This window comes from Dipteris shenzhenensis, chromosome 24, assembly GCF_047967505.1.
Source record: "Dipteris shenzhenensis isolate YYH24624 ecotype China chromosome 24, Dip_SZ_1.0, whole genome shotgun sequence".
NCBI lineage: Eukaryota > Viridiplantae > Streptophyta > Polypodiopsida > Gleicheniales > Dipteridaceae > Dipteris > Dipteris shenzhenensis.
Window position 1 is genome coordinate 51,509,519 of NC_141619.1, and position 11,665 is coordinate 51,521,183.

General features: G+C 45.9%; 1 protein-coding gene across 1 annotated transcript in view; it reads right to left on the reverse strand.

Annotated features, from left to right (window-relative positions):
* The window catches only part of POP2 (Pyridoxal phosphate (PLP)-dependent transferases superfamily protein), a 131,151-nt gene extending 120,672 nt beyond the window's left edge, over nucleotides 1-10,479 (reverse strand). The window contains exon 1 of the mRNA XM_087395108.1: nucleotides 10,330-10,479. Coding sequence (XP_087251234.1) covers nucleotides 10,330-10,359 — 30 coding nt within the window. The 5' untranslated portion in view covers nucleotides 10,360-10,479. The remainder of the gene's footprint in view (nucleotides 1-10,329) is intronic.
* Nucleotides 10,480-11,665: the final 1,186 nt, after the last annotated feature.

Sequence of the window (11,665 nt, forward strand, 5' to 3'; positions counted from 1 at the left end):
GCAACGACAACTACACCTACAGTGGGCAGGTCCTCAAGATAAGGGCAAACAGGTGCAAGGAGGGCCTGTCCTCATTGAAGACCTCCCGGGCGATGACACAATCGACATCGGTCTCCATACAGGAGCCAAAACTACGCCAACAACCCCCGCTGCGCCCTTCGTTTCAGTCTCCACCAGCCCCCAAGAGACAACATCCTTCACCACCAGCACCTCTTCCACGCCATGGTCAAGCCTAGCAGAGGCCAAACAATTTTGCAGTGCGCCCTAGTATAGGGCAACGGGAGGCTATAGCCACATGACGGTTGAGCAATTGTCACGCGTAGACGTGATGGAGATGAATCTCTTTAAAGCCATGGCATAATTGCCGCAAATCGCCCGCACGATCTTACAGAGGAGGTAGGAGCAAGCCTCACAACTCTCCTCCAATCTCAACCAAGCCCAGCTCTCTACGCATGAAAGCCAGTCGACAATGGTCGCCGCACAGGCAACGGGTGATGCCGCACTAAATCGAGCTGAAGAATACTGGGCCAAGGTGGAAGAGCTCAAGCTCGCTCTTACGAAGGTCAAGGACGACCTCGCCACCAACAGAGCATGTACCATCGATCTAACCAAGCCCAGTACTGAGTGAATGCATTATCATGAAAAAACTACCCATCAGTATTAGGCATAAGAAATTGTCATAAGTCACAAGCATATAAAGTATCAGCCATATGCGACCAGGCATCCCGTCTCCATTGTTGGAAATGGAAGCGAGAGAATGGAGCTGAAGCAAGCTGGAATGAAATTGCAGCAATAACAATGAACTACAAAGCTAGGGTAGTCATAGAGATGAAACCCTAGAACGAACCTAATTAGGGTTAAAAGATGTGTGGTGACTAAACTTGCTCAACTGGGACACTGCATACCAAATGTCAAGACATGTGTTGCATATATAAATCAGGCACCCCACGGCCTGGCTATAAACAGAGGCATCAAAAGATTCACTGGCATCATGAATGGACAGCTTAAGCCCCGGCTCCATAGGAGTAGAGGTAGGCTTGCAATTCTGAAATCTGAACCCTTCTGGGAGCTTACCAATATACTTGGACTGCCACATCCCAATACCTCTATCATCTTGTATAACCTCGATGCCCAAATAGTAGTGAAGCAACCCACCAATGAGCAGCATGTCATCAACATAGAGAACAATGACGATCAAATCCCCCCCTTCCTCCTAACATGAGGGTGCTCTCATGCGAACCATTCTGCATTCCCTAGCTAGTCAAAAAGGCATCTATCTTTGCATTCCAAGCTCGTGGAGCTTGCTTCAAACCATACAATCAACTTGCACACTTTGTCTTCCTTGCCGAATTCCCTGGCTGAGAAACACACACCTCCTCCTAAAGACCCCCATTCAAGAATGCAGTTTTAATGTCCAATGGATGGATCTTCCATCCATGAAATGCGGCCAATCCAACCACACACCTAACAGTGGTCATACGAGAAGTGGGAGCAAAGGTTCCATCATAATCTATGCCCTTTTGTTGTGCATAGCCCTTTGCTACAAGGTGAGCTTTATACCTGTCGTCATGACCTAAAGAGCCTTCCTGGGACACCTATTTAAAATATCATTTGAGCACATGATGGCTTCCATCCAAAATTTGTGTGGCAACCCTTTTGCTTTTAACATGCATCTCCCCATTTCTGAAAGTGACCGATTTTTCATGTCACACTTTCCATTCTATTGAGGAGTATACCTAACCGTAAACTAATGTGTAATGCCCTTCTCAGCAAAAAAATTATTACAATGCCTGGACATATATTCCCCCCCTCGATCTGAACGGAGGGTGTGCAACCGGCATTTAGATTGATTTTCAACCAAGGCAGCAAAGTGTTTGACCACATTGCAAACTTCAAACTTCTGCTTAAGAGCAAAGACCCAAGTAAAACATGTGAAGTCGTATATGAATGGAACGTGATAAAGATGACCTCCAAGAGACAGAGTGCACATGGGTCCACATTGCACAAACATCAGTATGAACGAGCTGTATTTTCGTGTAGCCTGGACTGCATCATTCTTGGGAAAGGAAAAACGATGCATTTTACCCAAAATACATCCCTCGCATATTCTGTTTGGAGGAGTCTCTAAACGAGGCAAGGCATCAACCATATTAAGCTTCTGCAATAACATAAGGCTGCCATAAGTTACATGCCCAAACCTGGCATGCCATAACTCTGCATCTTGCATGGCAGAGGTAGAAGCTACAAAAGGTGAATATGCTCTTTTCTCATAGGCATCAAGCTGAAATAACCCGTGACATAATGTACCGGTGAAAACCAAGGCATAATCTATCTCCCTATCACGGACTGTACATCCATCATCCTCAAAGATGACCTGGTAACCTCTTCGAGAGAAAGAAGAGACAAGAAGTAAATTCTTCTTAATCCGAGAGACATACAAAACATCCTGGATGCAAAGATCTGAACCATCCACGGTTGTGAGTGAAAGTTCCCCAATCCCTTTAACTGGATAAGAAGAATCATTGGCACAAGAAACTATTTTGCCAGCCCGTGCACATGATAACTTACCAAGAAAGACTTTTGTGAGGTGATATGATAGAAGCACCGCTATCAAAGTACCATGTCTTAGCCGTCTCATTCAGCTTATTTCCACAAAGGTCTAGGCCCTACCTAGATGGAGACTACCAAGATTGGCACTAGAGTCGTCTATACAAATAGCTGAGAGTGGGATTAGCATGGCTTGATATGCATGCATATCCAAATGGTTTCGCAGCCAGGGCATCCAGATGGACCATCTTCACCCCTTTCAATACAGCTTAGATGCCCCTAATCATTTGATCCCAAGGAATGAGATCAACCATATTATACGGTTGGACCCACTACAGCTTTATACGTCACAGACTAGGGGGGTGTGGAGGGGGCATCTAGAGTTTCCCACCAAGGTCCTATTGTATCGTGATCACTTCCTAAGAGTATCAATTGATGGAGTGATTATTAGATCCCAGTACTTGGAGGACAAACGAGTCCCACATGCCCTGAGGATCGCCATCGAATAGATGCGGGTCTCATCCCATCAGCTGAGGATTGAGGCAAGGAGAGCCACAGGTGCACACAAAGAGCAAAGGATATGTAGGCTATGCACATTGGAGGAGGTGGAACAAAGGAGAGCACTTCCTATGTACTGGCCTTCTGTATTATGAGATCTGAGGACGATATCATTGCCTATTTCAGGACGGACACCGGTTTGGGCCTCTCTCCCGGACTGATTCACTTCCAGGACCAGGTCTGTTATATGTGGTTACACTCACCAAAAAATAGCCCAACCTCTTAAAACAAGAAGCAGTGGAATCCTCTCACAATAAACTACACATTGCAACAAGTAACAATGTAAAACCCAAAATCACAAAAATATGAACTCAATTCTTAAGATCATAGATGATGGTGCCTGCTTTTACCACCCAGCCAATCTCTGCGTAGCATGCATGCGCACCCCCCCTTCCCTCATCCCCCTTGTGTACATGCCCCCCCCCCCCAAAAAAAAAAACCCCTTGTGCGCATGCGCACCCCCCCCGGTCTCTATCTGATGGAGACGTGACGGCATAGAGAGACCTTATTGCGTCATATCGAAGAGCAAGAGGAGATAGTGACACATGAGACTGAGCTAGATCAAGCCCAACAACATGTCACAGATTTTTACACATTTGAGTCTCCCCTTGGACATAGCGGAGTAGAGGAGGAGGAGATAGATGATGAGGGCTGAGTGGGTCAGTGGGATGAGACGACGACGAGGAGAGATGCAGCTAGAGATGTAGGACTCTAGGAGCTACACATGATGCAGAGATGGGCCACAACACACACGATGGAGGTTCAGCCCATCACATGTATATTTGAGGGGATCGCCCGATCATAGGTGTCACTATTGACATGGCCCATTGGATACAAAGATCATGGAGAATGCCGCAAATAGAGACGACCCAACAGACACAAAAACGAGACATTTTCACAACTCATTGGAGAGACACCCTACATCGGGTTATGTCTTTGGCTTTTGACTCTTGTATTTTGGGTTTGGTTTAGCATAGTACTCAGCAAAGGGCCTTAGCAAGCCCTCCGCTTCAGCCCACAATGCTTGTATGGGTTATCTCCGTGATTGTACTTTGTCTCATAGGCCCATGAGGCCTCTTGCAAACGTTAATACATCTTTCTTTCTTTCTTTCTCTCTAATTTTTGGAGCATCGAAACAAGATACTGGGTTTAGCACACAAGCTAGCCCAACAAGTACTCACTCCACAAAGTTTGTAATGAATTTTCTTTCAAAGGTTATAAGGATCACTATTAGTTGATAACGATCGCCAGTCCCATAGATCTAAAGGGTCCCACGGTGGATTTAATACAATCATATCATATTATATCATATAAAGGCCATTTTTATAGATTTAGTATGTAGAGGTATGTTATAATAATTGAGCTGAAATGCCATGTGCACTCCTCGACTTTCTAGTTTATCCAGACGATGTAAGTCATTTCGACATTTTATCTTTCGTCCCATAGGCTTGTAAGGCCTCCCGTGGGCATTAATATGACTCTCTCTCTCTCTCTCTCTCTCTCTATGAGGGAGGGACTATAGTGACCTTGGAGCACATTTCACTTTGCATTATGATGGCAAGCAGGCTTTTGGCGTGATCATGGGACCATGGACCACATACTTACACTCACGAGTGTCATAGAGGAGGCCATGGTACAAAGACAGAGGATCTACTCCTGTTTTGTGGATTTCTGCAAAGCCTTCAATACAGTATCATGAGCACATCTCATCAGGCGGTTGCAGGAACTCGGCTATGGCCAAGAGATAGCTTGGGCTGTCATGGCACTTTACGAGAGGGTTTCCGGATGGGGAGTTTCCGGCAGAGTTCGGACGGGGATTGGATGGACAGAAGAGATCATGAGCACCATTGAGTTCAAACAAGGCTGCCCACTTTCACCAACCTTCTTTGGCCTTTATATAGATGAGCTTGAGTCTTTTATGAAGACCCTAAGAGGAGATGGTTGCTCTCTCACCCGCTACCTACTCCAAATTCTATTTTATAATGATGATGTGGTGTACTCTTATCCTCGTCCGCTAAGGGACTCCAAAGACATCTAGATGCTCTACTGGCTTTTTACGCGTCCCATGACTTGAAGGTCCTAGGTAAAACCAAGTTATGATCTTCAACACCTCTAAAGCAGCCGCACACAGAGAGCACTTCAAGTGGCGGGGCACCATTTGAGATTGTCTCATCATACACTTACTTGGGGATTCTATTCTCTGGACCTATCTTCACGATGACGTCGGCGATGCAGGCCCATCTGAGTAGAGGATATGCTACCTTGCCCGACTAGAGAGACAGTGCTTCCATTCACATATTCAGGACCAATGGACCAAGGTTCTCCTTTTCAACTCCTTGGTCCGACCTGCGGGCATGTAGGGCAGCACTTGCTAGGGCCAGATCTATTCGACACAGAGTGGACTCGAGTGGAGAGATTACAAGTTCTCTTGTTATCACGGATGATCCACAGGAACCCATCTGTTCCTCATCAGATCATTTAGGCTGAGTTCAGGGCATCTCCATCGCAGTTAGATGTGGCCTTTCAGACTATCACTTATCTATACTGCATGCGACCTTATGGCTCCTGTACTGCACGGCGACACAAGCTACCTTGGTTGGCATTAGCATCTTCTATGGCATTGGCAGCTCAAGGTGATCAAAGATGCTGGTACGCGCGCACATGCAGATGGTTTGAGAGACTAGGTTTCCATATAGACAGGCTGCCATCCTTCCAGTACAACATGGATGCCCCGTTTGTCCCTTTTTGGGGGGCAACGAGTTCAACCCAATCATCTGGGAGGATCTCTTACAGCTACACACATTCAGGAACTGGTTGGCACAGACAGAGCTTCCTATGAAGCTCGGTTTCTATCGGGACCACTGTCTGCACATTTATGAGGAGGGTTTCATTATCCCACCAGGGTACACCCAGATTCACCCACACTCACTAAGGATTGCCATTGGACAGTTCCGTGTGTCATCGCATCAACTCCGTATCGAGAGTGGGCGAGTAGATGGGATCCCCAGAGAGAGTCGTATCTACACATTAGGTGATCGGCACGAGGTGAAATCTGAGGAGCACTTTGTCTTTCGTTGCCCAGTCTACTATGAGATCCGTGGACGATACCATTGCCTTTTCAGAGATGGATTCCAGGACCTCTCCAGGCTTCTCTCACACCCAAATCAAAGATGCCTGTCTGTTTTCATTCATGAGGCAGTTTGACATAGAGAGCTTCTCATCAGATCATGGTGACGCACACAGGGCCTTACCTGGTCCATCCCAGAGTATGATCACAGAGTTCTTCCAGTCAGAGCATGTTGCCCCCTCGGCCACAGATAGCAGGAGAGGCAGAGACCCTGAGATCGAGATGCACACAGGACAGACGCATAGATCACACTCACCGACATTTCTTCCATTTTCAAACCTGGGATACGGCCGACCGGGGTTACCGTAACGCTCGTCAGGCGTCGGATAGTTTCCAAGAGGACATGACAGACCACTCATCCAGATAGCAGACATCACGGGCTTCTTGCCTATACTGCCTAGTCCGTCATCATGAGTGTTTTGACGTTTGATCAGACTGCATCTTCCATGGGGATGATGATGCCAGGGATGTTTTATGACTAGCATGACATGTATGATGATACCATTGACTATATCTACATAGTTTTCTCTAGCATGGGTTAGGATGCTAGCTTAGTAGCTCCACCCTTTTGCTCATTGTATCAGGTTTTCTATCAGTCTCAAAGATCCATCAGTCTTTAACAAGCTATAATAAACTTTCTTTCTTTCTTTCTGATGATGATGTTGATGATGGTGATGCTGTAGATGACTACTATTTTGATATGACTATATAGGATATATATTTTTTGCTTTTGTATGGTTGTGGATGCTCGATAGTAGCTCCACCCTTCAGCTGGCTTGCATCAGGTTTCTCACAGTCTCATAGACCCATCGGTCTTCTTTTCTTTTCTTTCTTTCTTTCTGTCTCTCTCTCTCCCCCCTTAAGGTCAACCAAGGTTGTCCACAATCACCAACCTTGTTTCACCTATACACCGATGAGCTCAAGTCCTTCATCATGACTCTGAAAGGTGCAAGTTCTCCATTAGCTAGCTCCTTGATCCGATTTTATTATACTCTCCTCCTCAGCTGAGGACTTCTTGTAGCATTTGGATGCACTCTTGCCTTTCTGCGGGACATGTGATTTGAAGGTCAACCTGGGTGAAACCAAGGTCATGATCTTCAACACACCCCGAGCAGCAACACCGAGCAGTTTACCTTTGACAAGGCCTGATAGAGATTGTTGCATCCTATACATAACACTAGCCAGACTTAAGTGTCGTAACTTGCATTTTTAGGATCCCAAAATCCTTCTATTTGACTCGCTCGTCCTCCCAAACAGGGATGACGAATCTCTTTTAGGGACAAATCTATCAGAGGCAGACTGGTCCCATTTAGGTGGACTACAGGTTCTGCTTCTTGCTCAGATGATATATAGCAACCCATCGGTCCCACATCATATTCTACTGGCAGAGTTTAGGGTTACTCCTTCATAGCTTAATACAGTCTTTCGAGTGGTCACTTATCTCCATACAGTCCCCGACTTTGGTACCGCGATATCTGAATGACACACACGTTGCCATGGCTAGCCTTGACTTCATCTTTCGCACTAGAGGCAGAAGGAGCTGGTATGTATGGACACACAAATGGTTTGCAAGCTTGGGACTACAAGTGGACTGACTACCACCGCTCCATATAGCCTTGAGGCTCCATCCATTCCGCTCACCTATCACAAGGTGAATCAGATCATCAAAAAGGATTTATTGCAGCTCCACATGTAGGACATGGCTGGCACCTCCTAAGCTTTTGACAAAACTCAGTGATACAGGGATCACTCTTTGCGGATCTCAGAGGAGGGGTTTATCAAAACATAGGGCTCCACTCAAGTCCATCTCCGATATGCAGTAAGGATCTCAATCTGGCAGTTCCTTGTTTCTTCTTACAAGCTACAGGTTGAGACAAGTCAGGTAGAGATGGGTCTGCATTTTAGGTGATATGCAAGAGACAAAGACAAAGGAGCACTTTGCATTCCAAAGCCATGTGTCCTATAAGATCCATGGACGACATCATTGTCTACTCAGCAATAGTTTCGGCCCACTCAGCAACTTCCTGGCACGTCCTGATCAGCTGCGTGTGGCCTAGAGACAAAGAGATCATCTCATATGAGCACAGAGGAGAGCACAAGATGGACTGGCAGAGTAAGTCAAAGCACAATCATGAAATTTTCTCCAGTGATCCAAGCCAGAGGCAACAGGGGACCAGACGTAGCAAAGAGCCAGAGTGCACAACTCGACAGACCCAAATTCGTTGCAACCTGTATAGCTCCTTGGCAGTTTCTTGAGCATAAGAATGGGCAATCGTTACCATCCACATTCTAACCTACAGCAGCCGACTGATCTTTTAACACTTTTATTTTGAACAAACGTTCACTTCCTTGGTCACTTTCTTCCATCTTCAACATAAACAGTTAATTTTGGAGCATCACAATCCAACCCGTCTTTGTTGTCTCATACATTTGCAGAGATGCTGAAAAAAATGTATCATTGGTCGTACCAGTCCAAGAAAAGTTAGTCCTCCCATTCCCATTGAAGTAGTTACTCGTATATCAAAGCCATTCAGGTGAATGAGCAGCAAAAATCAGCACAATGCAATAGGGTGGGAAAGTAGGCCTAACCTAGAAGAGAAGCATTAAGAGAATTTACCAAAACCTGCCACATTGAAACCTCTATGCGTTCTCAACAATTCCATAATGGAACCAGCTTCAAAGCACACACACAAGAACGCAACAGAACAACAGCACCAACTTGCAAAAGATTGTGGGGCCACACCCTGCCATGAAACGTCAAACTACCAAGTATGTTGGGGGCTGCTTATGGTGATAGACCAGCGATCCATGTGCTCTTGTAAAGCATATGAGAAGAAAAGTCTCCCTTGTACAAATGAAGGCAGCCACATGGGGTAATCCAGTTGGCATGCAAGCTGACAAGACATAGGTCGGCCATGTTACCATGGATCTGGCATGTCAATCACACCATCCACAGTGCCAATATTGCAATGTTGTATATGCTGATGTGGCAATTAATCCGTAAGATCAATGATGGTAGTGTGGCCTATAATAAGCGCAATTCAAGCTTCAAGATAACTAACCTCTTCAAGGACAAAGGTTTTCCATTCAGGTTCGAAGTGGTGCTTAACTTTCTCAGAAGTCCCATAATCTGCAGTGTAAGCCTAGGAGCTGGTTTTAACTTGAGTGGGCTTTCCAAGAATACATCGGGCTTGAAGAAGAGGTAACTTAACAAATTGGAATAATAAAAGTTTCAGATTATGATAGTTGGCAATTGTTTGATGGCATCTCAGTTTCAAATCCGACTTGATGAACAAGATTGCACAATTTAGATGAATGCATACATGTCCAGCTGAGCGAATATTTATGTGTCTTCATACTCTGGAGCAAGTTTGTGATAGAATGGAAAGAGTTTGAGGCATGCAGTGCCCGGGGTCTTTTGCTTGTATCATGGAAATCGCCATTTCCTCAGTGGTCCAGTTTTTTTTCTAAATACTGGAGAAGCCATTTCTCCCAGAAACTTCCTAAATGCTCCCGTCCTCTCGTTGAACTACTGCCACGGAGGAGTCACTGAACGTACAGGACACATACTGTCCTCCAACGTCAGACCAAGAGCTTTAATCTTGCTTAGCACAATCATGGCACCTCAAGCATATCACAGTGTTAGGATCGCCTTGTCTTTCACCTGGTGCAGAAATTCAGGCCATTTGCAAAACCGCACTAGAATAGGGAACTTAGGAAATCAGTAATGAAACTCTGACAGCAAGACCTATTGGAATAACTCGTCAGCTTTGAACACGAGGTGTCTTCTTCCCTTTTACTTCGTGGTCTATTTGCGCAACGTGGAGGTGGAGCGGCTAGAATTCGAATAGATCGGATGGCGCGGACACTCGCATACGTGTTTCCGGGTGTGCGAACATTAAGAAGCGTAGATCCCTGTTGATCACGAAGGGGTGTTTCTACGCACGCTATCATGGTGATTAGGCGAGAGAGGGACGGGGCGGCGTAGGAAGATGAGGAAAATTTGGAATGAGAAACTGGAAATAGAAAAAACAAATGCGCTGCGATGTAAATACTGGAGTCGAATCCAACAATTGTAGAGATCAAAGGGAGCTTACCGCAGGGATGAGGGCTGATCGGGGTGCCATGATGAAGGAGGAGGAGGATACAAGATGCTAATGCTTGCCACCAAATGACTATCGAGGGGGAAACAGAGCTACTTCACGATCAGCAACACTCTTCCCATCAATGGCCATCGGACACGTGGTCCTCCCACCGGTGTATAGTGCCAAGTGGCACTAAAGATTCCCTACACTTGACAGTTCATTTCAGGCTCCTAAAAATAAAATCCTATCAATTAGTGCCTAAGTGCATCTAGATTTAGATAGGTTACCTATTCGCTCCTATTTCAATTAACCTAAGCTACCTAATTACCTATCAATTAACCTAAGCTAACTAATTAATTACCTCCTCTCTCTCTCTCTCTCTCTCTCTCTCTCTCTCTCTCTCTCTCTCTCTCTCTCCCCCCCTTCTCCCTACCCCTCTATCCCCTCCCTCACTTCCCCCTCTCCCTCCCTCCTTACCTCCTTCACTCCCTTTCTCCCCCTTCCTCCCGTCTCTTCTTAGTTGTATAGGGGAGGGCTTCACATCCCCATGCCTGCACTTCTACACTCTATGCCCCCCTCCTTTTATAATGCTCAGGCTGGAAGCTTCTGGATGCAGAAGCCTCACCCAGTGCCGCGCAGCCCTGAAAATTCACGCGCACCACTGGCTTACGTTAATTAGACATTTGCCCTCCCCCTTCCGCGCACAAATTAATTAATAGGGGCCCAAATTCAATTTGGGGGTCCCTATTAACCTACTTAAAAAGTTCTCGCCTCGTCTCTCCTCCACTCCCCTCTCTCTTGTTCTCTACCCCTCTTCAAACACCACTCACCCACTGCCCTCTCTCTCTCTCCCTTCAACTGTCGCCCCTCTTCCCTCATATGCCGTCGCACCCCTTGCCCTCTCTTTCGTCTCTACCTCCACTCACCCCCCACTCAGCCTCCCCCTCACCCTTATAAGCATCTTAAGGCAATCAGCAAAACCTTCCAACCACAAATTCATGAAACCGCCATGGTTTGGATCATTCCAGAAAGTTAATTCCCTGTGAGCATACCTTAATCACTCATACGAATCAATGCTAAAACTAATTGGAATTTTTGAACATCGTGGGGACCTATGGCCCGACCTTGTAGAGCTCGTTGTACCAACACACGAAGTTCCCACACAATAACATGCTATCTAGCTTCTTTCAATCGATGAAATCTCCTCAGGCACAGATGGGGAATAGGTTTTCTCATTGATCAATGCCTATCGGACACATAGTCCACCTTCTTAGAGATAATGGCAGATGGCAAAAAGATTCCTCACATTGTGGCATTGAAGATTCTTTGGCCTTCTAATGATTTTGCT